Source organism: Gymnogyps californianus, chromosome 1, assembly GCF_018139145.2.
Source record: "Gymnogyps californianus isolate 813 chromosome 1, ASM1813914v2, whole genome shotgun sequence".
Taxonomy (NCBI): Eukaryota; Metazoa; Chordata; class Aves; order Accipitriformes; family Cathartidae; genus Gymnogyps; species Gymnogyps californianus.
Window position 1 is genome coordinate 149,377,780 of NC_059471.1, and position 13,871 is coordinate 149,391,650.

Below are 13,871 nucleotides of genomic sequence, written 5' to 3' on the forward strand. Positions count from 1 at the left end.
CGCATCCTTCTGCTTTCCTCTGCTGCCCTCCGCCCCGGCATCTCAGGTGCGGGTTACAAAGCCAGTGTCATCTCTCTCTGCCAGTCCAAACGTGGAAAACCTGTGAGATCTTATGAACAGCATTTCACAGCTTTATACAAGTGACAGCCGAAAGTGACCTGGAGATATCAAAGCTTCCTACGATGGGGACAGGCCGCAGCACTGCCGAAAGAAATCTACCTGAGGGCCGTACAAGCAAGGTTCTCTCCGTGCTTCCTTTTCTCCCTGCTACAAGTTAAAACATCTCACGGCGTTTCTCGGGAGAAGCTCAGCTCCTTTTGAAGCTGAACACGGTATTCCCACCAAAGCCTTAAAAACACTACGCGCACGGGAAAAATGACTTCCCCTCCTGACCGCAGCGCCCCTAAACTCTTAGGCCGAACTCTGACGTCCGAGCCTGTGTCGTGTGTCTCCCCCCCCCCCAAGGCTCACCACCCGCGCGGCGGCAGGCTCACTCCAGCCGGGCTTACAGGGCCAGCTGCCGCCTCTGCCACCGGAGGCGGACGGGAAGGAAGCCCCCCCCCCCCCCCGCACCGGGGCGCTCCCCGGCAGGGAAGGCGCCGCCGCTCACGAAGAGCGCTGAAGCCAAGACCCCGTCCCCGACCACAAGAGGGCAGTCTGCCACGCGCAAGGACCCGCCCCCGTGACGCCAGCCAGAGCTCAGGTTTCTATTGGCCCGGAGGAGCAGGTGGGCGGGGCGGCGTGACACAGCGACAGCAGCACCAGCTGTGACCCGAACCGGATTTGATTCCACTCGCGGTCGCCAACGGCCCCAGCCGCCTTCCCGCGAGCCCCAACGCCGCCGCCAACGCCGCCGCCGCCATGGCGCTCAGCGATGCCGATGTCCAGAAGCAGGTAGGGCCGCGGGCCCCAGCCCGAACGCGAGCCTGCGGCCCCGGAGCGGGCAGCGCGGCGGCCCTGGGGCCGCTGCTGGGTCTGCCTCCTCCGCAGTGTGCTCGGCCCGGCCGGGGCCGGGGCCAGGGAGGAGCTGACAGGACGGACCCAGCGTGAGGAGAGAGGCACCGAGGGCTGGGCCGGGGTGGCGGAGGCACCTTCCAGGCAGCTTCCTTGCCCTGAAGCCGTGCTGGGTGTGGGGTTCAGGTGTGCCTGAGCTGAAGGGCCATTTGTCTGGTAAAAGGCCAGTCGGAGCGGGAGGGATGGTGACAGCTCTGAAGCCTGCAACAGCAGAAGCGGCTGCAGCCAGCTGCGGCTGATTCACGTTTTAGTTGTGGAATAGGGTCTCCGGCTCTGCGGGTGGAACAGCGGCGCTCTCCTGTGAAAGCAGGGGTTGGTGAAGGGGAAAGATCTCTGGGAATCTTAGTGAGAAAGAGAAGTCTCTGAAGAAAGTGAATTTTTCCCTGGCAGGATTGGTTGGCCACCCATTGGGGAACTTTGTTGAAGCATTTTGATGACATATGATGCCAGATTACAATGAAAGGGATCATGAGTAGCCTTTTTGCTATCTAGAGTGTTTAATTGCACTTTAAGGCAGATAAATACATTGCCCTAGATAAGTACTGGCTTTTTAGATGTTGCTCTCTAAGGACTCCACATCTCTTTTTTTTTTTTCTTACAGCTATACTACATCTAATTAGCTGTAACTTAGCATTTGGGTAGGCTATTCAGCATTCTCGAATGCTTTTTTCACTTTTATGTCCTACGCAGAGTAGTGCAACCTGGGCTTCTCTTGCAATGGAAACTTACAACCCTGAAGTCTGACTGTGGATATTTACTCCTGAGGCAGGACACTTTGTCCTTATTGACAGTAAACGCTGCCCTTGCCTAAAAAAGCTGCTTTGAGCTGGGTTGAAAATGGCGTGCCGTGTTAAAGACTGCACGGATCCAGTCAGCACTGGTCCATGGAGTTTCCTACAGGTGATGAGCAGATCAGCCAAGTTCCCTTTGTCCTTTGCTTAAGTGCTTCGTGGCTCACTTTCTCATTCAGTAAACATAGTCTCTTGGCAAGGAAGCATCACATTGAAAGTAAAATCAGTAGGTTGCCCTTCTCCAAAAGGGGAATAGTAACATTACATTCTATTGCCTTTTATCCGCAAAGCTTGTTTGTTTTTTTCTGCCTTTTCCATGAAGATAAGAAAAATAAAGCTGACATTGGGGTGGTCTTGCTCAGCCACCATGGACCTGAACTTCAAAGGTTAGTTCAGGATCTGTTGATATACTAAACATGTAATGCTAATAGCATTTCACAGCTGCAACTTTCCTGTCATTGTTTTACACTCCTGAGCCTAGGGTGATCCTGTTAACTGGAAAAGAGAATGCTGCTGATGGCATGACAGTTCTGCATGTGTATAAATCCGGTATGAACTTGCCAACTGGTCCTCTGAACTCTTAACTACTTGCCGTGGTGCTTTAAATAATTTTAATTTTGAAAATCATCTCTAATTAAGGATTTTTCCCATTGATAGACTTGCTTGCTTTATTCTGTCAAAGGTGTTTAATAGATTGTTCCATCTAATCTGGCTAGTCACTTCTAGCTAAAGCCAGTCTAACATCTAGAACTTCCCATGGAAAGGATAATCACGCTACTACTGATGGGAAAAACCCTCTCTTCCTTTCTATAGGAAATACTACTATGCTGAAGTTATTAACTTCATTTAAAATCAATCTCTTATTTAAACATACATGTTTTTGTCAGTGTTATTAAAACTAATCCTGTTTATAGATGTGAAAGTCTCACTTAGGATCTCTTTTCATTTCTATGAAAAGCAAAAAGGGATTTCAGTACAACAGATTTTGAAGGAAATAACGCTGTTCAGTCTTATCAGACTAGGGGAAATGTATGCCATGTTAGCTTGCTTCCATCTTAGTCCTCTCTGTTATGCAGAGGGCATTTCTTGAACACCCAGCACTGTTTAAAGTACTTTTCCAAAATTCAGAAACCAAACCAAACTGGAGGAAGTGACTCAGTAATGTAAGGGTTACAACTGCTATACAAAAGTTCTTAGTCTCCTTCAACAACAGGCTATTCAGCAAAATAATTTCCTTATTTTATATGCCTCTCTTGTCCTTTCTGAAATGCAGGTAGATCTAAAGCTTGGTTTAACCAGTCATCTAATCAGGCTAGTAGGGTAGGAAACTGACGCTGTAGGTGGACATGCACTTGGAAGTGTTGCAAACTGGAATTAAAAGAAAAATTGCTGATTTGATTTTGAGGATGTAGATATTGTTCACTTCTTCCACTGCATGTGCTTAAAATCTTCCACTTATCTTTTCACTTCTGTTTTTTCATCTATATGGGCATGGTGCTGTTCTGCACGTTGGCTCAGTTTTCACGTTGGCACCTTTCTTATCTCCTTAAAATATTTCATTTTAACATGAGATTGTAGAATCTTTCGTGCAAGTTTATTCAGACCAGATTGTCTGCAAAATGTGTCTCATCACTAAGTGCAAGCAAAAAGTCAGCAGGTTTTTATGGTCCACTGAAGTATATGGTCCACTCCATCTGCCCTTGGAAATGGCTATACCTGTTCAAAGTTGCAGTTTGGTTGGGCATGAGTCCTTACGATCTGCCCCAAATGTGAACTTAAACTTAGGCCTGGTCACAAAGAGACAGATAAATAAGCAGAACTCAGTATAATTGCTTTCCTTGTCTTTAAGCTGTTGGACCTGTGCTTTATAGTGTTTTGAGGTGGTTTCAAAAAGGTTCTTCAAGTAGAATATATTAGTGCATACCAGGCTCTAAAGCAGCATGTGATATACTTGATGTGGTCTTGATCAGCTAGCGCTGCTATCTCTGTCTCCTTCCCCAGCTCCTCCAAACTAACCTGCAACTGCTTTATAAAGTCATTTTGAGTTGAACCATATAGCAGCATTTTTTAATGACCTTGTAAGTCTTTACAGAATTTATTACATTTTTTCAAGAAAGATTTCTCAGGTGTGTAAAGGAACTTCTGGTTGTACAAATCTGACCAGAGTGGTCAGTAGCCCTTTGCTTTGCTTCACTGGTCATCTAGTGTGGAAGGCCCAGGTTCATTCAAATGCCATCTATGCCTGATGTAGAGCAGGGACTCTATGTTTATTTTCAGTGTTTCATGTAAATGTCATAACAAACAGACTACTTTAATTTTACTGTGTGAGGATTTTTATTTTTTTTTTTTTTACTAATCCTGGAGGGAAAAAAAGTTGTTCTCACTAATGAAGAATGAAAATACCCAGCTTAACATTAATACAAATTTACCTTTGGGTTGGGTTTTTTTTGGTATAGTTGCATACCTAAAGTACATTCTTCTAATGACAGCCAGTGAAACAGCATTATATAGAATTATTTGGGAAAAAAAATTGATTTTCTTGTAATCTGTGTTAAGATGAACTGACTCTGACCTGTATGCTCAATTTAATTTCCTTGAAAAACAACATTATATGAATTAGTAAATGGATATGGAGGGGCCTAGTGTACAAATGAGGAATATATACATACTTCCTCTCTTCAAAGTCCTTTCCAACAGAAAATATTTTCTTTTCTCTCTCTTGTTACAGATCAAGCATATGATGGCTTTCATTGAGCAGGAAGCCAATGAAAAGGCTGAAGAAATAGATGCAAAGGTAAAAATGGACGTTCAATGTCAGTAAGTGCAAAAGGAAAACTGCATCTGACATCCGGTTTTGACAGTTGCAGTCAGAGCAGTCCTAGAACACTTTAAGCTACAGCTTACTTCACATTTAGTTATTACATAGCAAAAAATGATGCTACCAAATAAAGCTAATATTTGTTAGCTTTTGACAAATGAAAACAAGTCGGAGCTATTTTTTGGTCAAAGTTTTCTTAGTGGTTCTTAAATATAAATTTATTCATATGCAAGTTCACTCATTTTTTTTAAGCAATCAGGAGAGCTGAGTGGTAATGTGAATAGACTGGATTAAGTGGAACACCTTCCCCGCCTCCTATATGTAACTTGACATCACTGAGGATTAAAGGAGTTCTCTGCACAATTATGAATTCTGCTAAGGTTTGTCATAACAAGCTATTACCAGAAAGTTTAATTTTAATTTTTCCTTGACTTCCATAGCGTGTCAGGCAGAAGCATTAGCAGTAAATTAAAGCATTAATGCTAGTAATCTTGCACAAGCATTCATACATGTACCAAAATGATAAAAGATGAAAGTTAAACTGGTTGAATTATGTTGGTGAACGTTTGTTTGTAAGCAGGTTCACAACTGTACCTAAACCTGTGTAGCCACCTGCAGACTTAATTTTAGATGTGATTTAGTAGATATACTGGGGAACTAAAACAAAATTTATATTTAAGGTATGAGTTGAATTGCTTGCAGAATTCTTCATTTAGGTTAAGCCACAAGAGACTGAGTTTAATATTAACCCGGTGATAGAATATAGATGTTTACTAGAGAAGGATTAATGGTGCCTTACAACCCTAACAATCTACGTTATACCAATACTGAAATATCTTGTTGGTATTGGACTCAGCATATGTATTAGTAATAATATTTAATCTCCCTTAAACATTTAGATCTACACAAATATTTAATCAATACCGAAGCAGGTATTCCTGATGATGTGCAAACAGAAGTCAGAAGTTGAGATTGGATTCTCGGGTATAAATAGGAAAATTTGCCATGTGTTTTCACATGTTGTCTGGCTTGGCTTTATAAAAAAAGTAATAGCTATACTGTCACAGTCCTTGTGTAAGAATTGCTTAAAGTAGTGAAGTTTGTGGACACTGAGGGCTGGGTAGCTTGTTGTAGGTAGAATCTCTTGTAGCCAGAAAAGAGACTGATTCTACAAAAACAAATCAGACCTGAAGCTCAAATAAAATGAGTTTTGCTTAACAGTATATAATATATAAATTTGGTAATTTTGTACCTGAGGAATAAATACTGCAAGGAAACATGTGTCAGTGAATTGATAAAATAAGCTGTATCTTAGTTAGCAAGATTCTAGTTCAGCAGAACATGTCCTGAACTCCCTTTGACATGAGTACTGGTTGCAATGTTTTGTTTATATGAAACCATAAATTGTATCATCCCAGCTTATCTATGAATGTGCTCTGAAAGCATGGCTGTTTCATTTTGATTCTGTTTTTTTCAGCCCATGGAATCAATTTCCACTTCAGTTATTTAATTTTTACTATAGGCAGAAGAAGAATTCAACATTGAGAAGGGTCGCCTTGTTCAGACACAGAGGCTGAAAATCATGGAGTATTATGAAAAGAAGGAGAAACAAATTGAACAGCAAAAGAAAATGTAAGTTGCTTAGATTAGATGGCTGACTTCAGAGCCTGAGCTCTCATTTTATTGCTAATTTTATACAAAACTGTTTTTCCATGGCAAATAAGCAAATTGTAGCCGATATATTTAGTTCTAATTATGAGTTTCTAGTTTTTCCTGGGGAGAAATTATCAAAGGTGAGCTACAATAGTATAACTGTTAGTAAGTGTGGTGAAAGAATCTTTCATATTTCTTTATGTAGTTAATGTCTAGAACTCTACCCTGGTCTGTTACTCTGGGACAAATGATCATGTAAGGTTTAGTTTTGGTGGGTCTTTACTGAAGGACGGGGTTCTGCAGTGTAATCATTTGTGCAAGTTCAGAAACAGATTCAAACAGGTGAACAGGCTTTGTTATTAAATGTTGTAGTACTGTTATCTTTAAATGTAAAGTGTACAGTTAAATGTTGCAGTTCTTCTGTCAAAGTCTGATGGATTGATTCGTTTATCATGCAACTTGCAGTCAGATGTCCAACCTGATGAATCAAGCAAGACTGAAGGTCCTTAAGGCAAGGGATGACCTTATTGCAGTGAGTATCTCTGTAGTAAAGACACAGAGGTTCTATTTCTACCATCTGTTAGGAAATGTTCTTAACCATTCTCTAAAGAAAAATATGATTTGTGATTGAGTGACGTTTGCTTCAACATACAAAAATGGCTTTCCCAGCTGCTCTGAAAAGTCATTAAGGATTTAGTCCAGCTTCGCTAATCTGCTTTAGCTTATTTTCACAGTTTCTATTACCTGCTCTTTTCAGGAAACACAGTTCTCTGCCAGGAACACTGCAGGCAGCGTTGTATCTGCAGGCAGCGTTGTATCTATCATTTGGACAATAGCTTATTTCTTTAAAGAGCAGGAACTCTCTTGCACGGTTGGTAGAACTTTGAAGTTCTATTTGCCTGAAGCAACATTTATGCGTTAAAGCTGGCATCGCTTAAGCAAGTAGGCTTAAAACACCACTGACTGGGTTTTTCTGTCTCCTTTAGTGGCCCGTAGTATATGAAAAGGTTTGCTTCTTGTTCTAGTAGGTGACCAATCTGTGTGTTGATGTATAGGGTGAGTGATCATTTATCAGAGCAGACTACATTTAGTCTCAGTTCAGGCTTACTATGTTTATCTTACACCAAGTGTAGTGTATTCTCATTCTGCTCGTTATACAGCTTGCAGGTTTCCTATTATCTCTTACCCTATCTCAGAAACAGTTTGAGTGTTCCATATTCTGCTAGATGGTGCTGTTGAGCTATTGGAAAAGCTGAGAGACCTGTAGAAGTCAAAAATAAAAAATTGTATAATGTTCAAGTTGATGCTACCATGAAAAAGGGGAGTTAGCAGAAGAAAATCGCCAGTTTATTGATTCTTTAAACCTGGTTTCAAACTTTAGATTGTATTCACAGAGAGAAGGAAGGTGGGTGGCTAAAGAGCTAACTCTATTGTGATAGTCTCTGCTGGGTAATCTCTTCCTCATTTATCAGCTGACTCAACCTCATGCTTCTGAGTAATGCATAACACTCTTCCTCATTTTAAAACATTTGAAGTCACATGCTGCTAGCTCTTTCTTCCCTTATCACATCTTTGGCTTCTTTCATGAGCAAGAGAGACAAGCAGTTCCAGAAATGCTGCGTTACTCTAGGGTGGACAGTATAACTAGGTTTGACCGTGACGTTAAATTGTGATAGTCTTATATTCTGGTACTGATTGTGTTAACATGCACTCTTCTTTTAAATGCTATGAGGCAGGACAGTAAAGAATCATACAATTTCTTTATCTGAAGTAATTATGATGGTTCAGTTCTAGGAGCTGTGTTTGAATTTACTCAAATTTCTTAAAAATTCAATCCCATCTGATACTGATTTGCTGAATAAAGATAGTAAAAACCAGCTACTTCAAATTAAAAATAAGCTCTCACTTTTAAATTTTGACTTGCATTTACTTACAATTAAAAAAATACCTAACCTGAATATTGTTTGATGAAAAGATAGATTAGATTTCTTTGCTCGACCACAAAGCTGAAAAAATGTTATTTGGACAACTTTATTAGTTTGCATTAGGCAATGATTTACAATGTATTTAGTTTGTCTGTCTGAATTAATATTATAAGTACTATCATTTTACTACTGAGGTCTCCCTTTTTCATGAAAAAGGAATTATTGTCAGGTTATAATGGGTTCAGATCAGGGCAGGGAGAAGGGAACTGTTTGGAAAGGATATTGTGCCGTGCACAGAGATGAAGGTCTAGCTTGGATGAACACCAGCTGGAGTGTACGTTTACGTGTTGGCAGGGTGTGATAGCTATAATAGGAGTACAGAAAGTTGGTAGGCATGAAACCAAATGCCAAACAGATGGGCTCTGCTGATCTGATTTCTTCTGAATGTAGGATTTGCTGAATGAGGCCAAGCAGAGACTTGCCAAGGTGGTGAAGGATACTGCCAGGTACCAGACACTGCTGGACGGGCTAGTTCTACAGGTAAATATTTAAATTGTAACAAATAGATGATCGCAGCCCTATCCTCCTAGGTGTCTTTCTTCAAAAATAGCCCACTGGAAGTATTGGAGTCTAGATCAAATGTTGCTGGGTGATCTCTGAGTTTTAAACATCACTTTTGCTGTATCTTTCAATCTTGGATTCTGAACAGATAAGGTTGCAGCTTATTTTCAGATGTAAAACCTGGTATACCAAGCAGCAGTTCCATTATAAGAATAATTGCGGTTGGGCACACATACATTGTAACACGCATATTTAGGATGCACACTTTAAGCTTCTGTAGTAATTAGTTGGATCAAATGCACCTTTGGCAAAAGCTGTTTCTCCAAACCTAGAAGTCAGTAGTTATCCACTTTCAAAATCTTTTTGGCTTTGACAAATTTATTGTAGCGTGGCATGCGTCCGTGACAGTCATACAAAGCAGAAATCAAAGCTTTGCTTACCTAGAGTACCATCCTCAAGCCCCAGAAACTAACGGCTAAAAAGCAGATAAGCATTGGCCAGGGTCAGTCGTGTGACCACTAGTGCCACCTTCTGGTATGAATTGGTCCTGTTACTATAAACTCGGAGAAGCCAGCCACGCGCTCTCCTGTCCGCAGTTTGATTGCAGAGTTTTCTTAACAGTGTTTCCTACCAGCTTGTGCTTCCAATTCAGTGTTGTTTCTTTGTCACACTTAGGTCTGGTATTGCTGTACATCAGACAAACCTGTCTCACTCTTGCAAGCTGGCCACGTCTGTCTTGGCTCATTATATTTGATCCAGTGAGGGATCTGTACTCATCAGTACTCACAGTTGGACTTAGATGATCGTTGTAGGTCCCTTCCAACTGGAACTAAGCCTATTCTATTCTCATGTATTACTACAGGAACTGCAAGGCAGGAGTTGTTAGAACAGGCATCTGAAACTACTGCATGTCTCCTCCAAGAGCTGCATAGGAGAATGTCAGCTTGGCTGCATGCTCAGCCTACTTAGACAGCAATGATCCTTATGTATACATGTACATTGTCCAGGCAACTCAATCCTATGATACCTACGTTTAGTTGCACTTGAGTTCCAAACCTGAAGCTAACAAAGAAACACATAATCCATAGTTGTAGGCTCTTTCCCAGGTATTGGCGGTGTCCTCTCAGAATGTCTGCATGAGGTGAACTTGTGAGCAAAGAACTAAATAAAAGAGGCTAATATTGTCAGGTTTTGGTTTTCAAATTGATCAGCTTCTTTCCTTTCTTGGGGTTAAATAATTCTAAGATAATTAAAATGTTGACTTCCTGATATGTAACAGTTATCTTGTGCAGGGATTCTACCAGCTGCTTGAGCCCAGACTAGTTGTTCGGTGCAGGAAACAGGATCTCCCTATGGTTAAGGTAAGACACCTAGAACAGTTTGACAGTATCCTGCTCACGAAGGCTGGGGACCTGACTGCAAATATTTGCTGCTCAGATCCCATCTGTGTGACATGAAAACAAGTGTTGCTTGCTGCACTTCTGCTGCAGATGATACAATGCAAGAGAACAAGTATGCTTTTCAAGTTGAGGATCATTTGCTTGCTTGGATATTACCTAGGAAACTTTAGACATTGCTACAATATTAAGAATAATAATTGGTTTTGGCTCAAAAGCCATACTGAAATACATTTGCTTAATTAAAAAAAAAAAAAAAAAAAAAGGCTGCAATCCCTTCCATTTTATTACTACAAATGATTGAGTGACCAAACCCAAGTGGTGTGCTAGCATTTGTCAATGCTAACTGGAGGTTTATCTTGTATCCTAGACTGCTGTACAGAAGAGCATTCCCATCTACAAAAATGCTACAAAAAGCAATGTGGATGTTCACATTGACCAAGACAACTTCCTGCCAGAGGAAATGTAAGGAAAATGGGAGTCTTTTATACAGAGCACTAACTTAATGCGACTTTTCAAGCCACAGCTCCAACTAGAACAGTCTCAGAAAATTACGTATGGAATATCCTCACAGTGTGTCTGCTGCTGTTCTAGTGGAATTTGGCACTTCTTTGTGTTAATCAAGCACAGACTCTGCAGTTTCCTCCAGACAAGCACTGTCTCAATCAAAGATGTCGATAAAAGTTTTGTGCAACCTCCAGCTTGATTCACAGTATTGAAGTAGAGAATAACTGTATGTAGAAACTTAACCATTGTTTTTTTAAAAGAGAGAATACGGATGTAGCCATGCTTTCTATCTCAAGATGAAGCAAATTGAGTCATAAGGTGCTGCAGGAATAGTCACTTGATGGGGTTTGTGTCTGTTATGTCTGCAAGGCTCTATTTCCATATAGTGTGATAAAGAACGTGGCACAAAGCTGTATATTCTGAAAGTCAGCGATCTTTATGTATGAGCCAACAAACAACACTTTTAGCACTCTTCCTTGCTTCCCAAAATCTGAAAGCTGTCTATTAATAGCAAAATACAGAGTCTGAAGCTGTTTTGAAGTGACAAATTTCATAGCTCCACTTGCATTTAGATCATGCTAATGAGGACCCTTGTATGTTGCTGTGGTCTGTGATAATTCCAAAGATGCTTTGCGCTGCTACTTCACTGGATCACTTTGTGCTGATTCCTATTAAGACATGATCAAAAAAAGTTTGTTTTTTAAAAAATAAAAATCTTATCTACATATCTGACTTGCCTATAAGTGCTGATTTGGGATACTATCTCTGCCACATTCTGACTTTGAGATGTCCCATGGATTTCACAGATTATTTTTTTTTTCCCTTTCTAGTGCTGGAGGTGTTGAAATCTATAACAGTGATGGTAAAATTAAGGTTTCCAATACTCTGGAAAGTCGGCTGGACCTTGTAGCCCAGCAGGTGAGTTTCCCTAACAGTCAAGGTGAACAAGATGTAATTAACTGTTTTGTCTTGTAATTAAATCCTAATGTTTCCAATGTGTCACAATAGCGTGTGGGATCAGATTTCAATGTAGATGACAAGTAAGAAGTTACTTTTGAATGGAAAGAAGCAAATTACCTACTGTTTGTGCTTCTCTACAACAAACATGGCTTTCCCCAGAATGATCCCTTTTGAATTAAGCATGAGCATAAAACTCTAGAAATTATGATACTGAAAGACTTGTTATGACTACACTGCAGTCAAGATGTTGAAATGCTGAGGCTAACTTGAATTACTGAAGCTAGCTTGCGTACTAGAAACTTTGGCTGAGATCTATTATACCCTAGTGGAAAAAACTAGCTCTGGCATCTCTTTCTTATGCTGCAATATAGGCAATCCTTTAAGTCTATAGAGTAGCAGGCAACATGTGATCAGGTAAAGGCTTCAGAAAACTCAAATGAATTGACTTGTTAATTTTGAAGCCTAGCCTAGCTATCACACAGTGCCTGCAATGAGGAATATACAGCAATTGTATTGCCCATTGCATATAACTGATGTATTCTTTCTCAACAGATGATGCCAGAAATCAGAGTGGCTCTCTTTGGTGCTAATGCCAACAGGAAATTTTTGGACTAAACCTCTATGAGAGAAGGTGGGATCTGTTCCACTGCCATACTGAAGGGGATGCAAAAGCATCTGCTAATTTAAAATCTTGAAATATAACATTACTATGTCATCCAGTATCTGTTCTTCAATGGAATAATTTTGCATACCTGCTGTGCTTAGCCTCTCTACTTGTGGTTAGAATGTATTGCTTAAAGGATGTGAAGACATACATATTCATCCAGAAGTGACACTAGAAAATGGAGGCATTTGGGCTCTTGGCTTTCCTTGCACTGTTGTGGCTCTATAAAGACAAGTGGTCCGTTTAGGGTCACTCTCTGCTTTGGCCACATCTCTTCCAAGTTGTCTAATCTGTGAAGTAAATTACTATGCTGCCGATGGGAAATCCCTTTTCAGTTAAGGTCTTCAGTGTTATAGAGGGCATGCATTACTTCCCAGGGTTAGTAATTTAATTCACGTTACTTGGTCAGGCATTTCTCTGTTCTGTATATGTGATTTAAAAAAAAAAAAAAAGCCTGAGCCTGTAAAACTTTATTTATTAAAATAAAAATGCATGTGTGTATGGAGTTATTTGTAGCTTCTCTCTGGGGGATTGGCAGCAACCTTTGAAAAGTGAGCTTGTGTGTATAAGGACTTACTACTTGAGGGCTGTGTGTAATAACTGTTCTGTGAAGCTAGAATTCGAGTGCATGGAGTACTGTCAAGCTGTTTGCTTGAGTAACATTGGATTGTAGGCAAGCCTTTTGAATAGGACTCTAGGATGAGCTTCATTCTTCCTAAAAAATGGGTCAGTAGTTTTGCTCCCTCAATCTTCTTTCACAAGAGAGAACCAGAGTAACACAACTGCACTACTTTGGTATAACAAATACAATCCATTTCCAGTTACAGGTTTGTTGCTTCTGTGCAGGAGATCCAAACCATACCACTGTAGTAATTAAATTTCAGGACTTGAGGAACAACAGCTGACTCTGTTGCAACTATTCTCTCTATTGTTAGAGTAACTACTAAGTTAAATAACAGTAGTGTAACTATATTCATTACCTAATCTGTTAAGTTTTACTAATGCTTACTTTTCCTTTGCTTCTGCTGTGATGACTAGTATTGTCTCCACATCTTATGGTGTAGGACAGAAAAATTCTTGAGGTGACTTTCCATACTACAAGCTTCTGCCAGAATACCTGACTCTTCACCTAGTGCTCAATTCTGAAACTTGTTTCATGGAAGTAAGCAACTGATTAATTACTGCTTGAATATGTTTCAAAATCATCTTCTCTAAGTATTGCAGTGATTCAGGAATGGTAGGAATTTTACATTGTGCAGTGAAGAATACTTGCCAAGCTGCAGCAACACAGCTTTATGCAGTATTTTTAACCTGAGGCCCTTTCTTCTCAGGCTGAGGTGCATGCCCTCGTGTAAAGTAGACTCTAAATGCTAGATAAGCCTTTTACTGCCTCATTTCTCTAAAATGGAGATTGACTGCTAAGAAAATCCTGAATCCAAACTTATTTAGTCTGTTTCTGGAAGAAATGCTTTTGATTTCCTCTTACAAAATAAGATTCTTTAGCAAGGTTGTGTCTCTTGCTTTACTGCTCTTGCTGTTGCATTTAGGTACCAGTTCTTGTTTTCCACATAGATGGTTATG

General features: G+C 40.4%; 1 protein-coding gene across 3 annotated transcripts; it reads left to right on the top strand.

Annotated features, from left to right (window-relative positions):
- The first annotated feature begins 816 nt into the window (after positions 1 to 816).
- On the top strand, positions 817 to 12,787 carry ATP6V1E1 (ATPase H+ transporting V1 subunit E1). Of its 3 annotated transcripts, XM_050900341.1 has the most exons (9): positions 817 to 894; positions 4,534 to 4,599; positions 6,146 to 6,255; positions 6,742 to 6,808; positions 8,652 to 8,741; positions 10,055 to 10,123; positions 10,530 to 10,624; positions 11,497 to 11,584; positions 12,179 to 12,787. In XM_050900341.1, exons 1-9 carry the CDS (start codon positions 862 to 864, stop codon positions 12,239 to 12,241), a joined length of 681 nt encoding a protein of 226 aa, XP_050756298.1. In that variant the 5' UTR covers positions 817 to 861; the 3' UTR covers positions 12,242 to 12,787. The 3 variants fall into 3 exon arrangements, with proteins under 3 accessions (XP_050756298.1, XP_050756309.1, XP_050756302.1); XM_050900352.1 differs by lacking the exon at positions 8,652 to 8,741; XM_050900345.1 differs by lacking the exons at positions 817 to 894; positions 4,534 to 4,599 and adding an exon at positions 4,978 to 5,003.
- Positions 12,788 to 13,871: the final 1,084 nt, after the last annotated feature.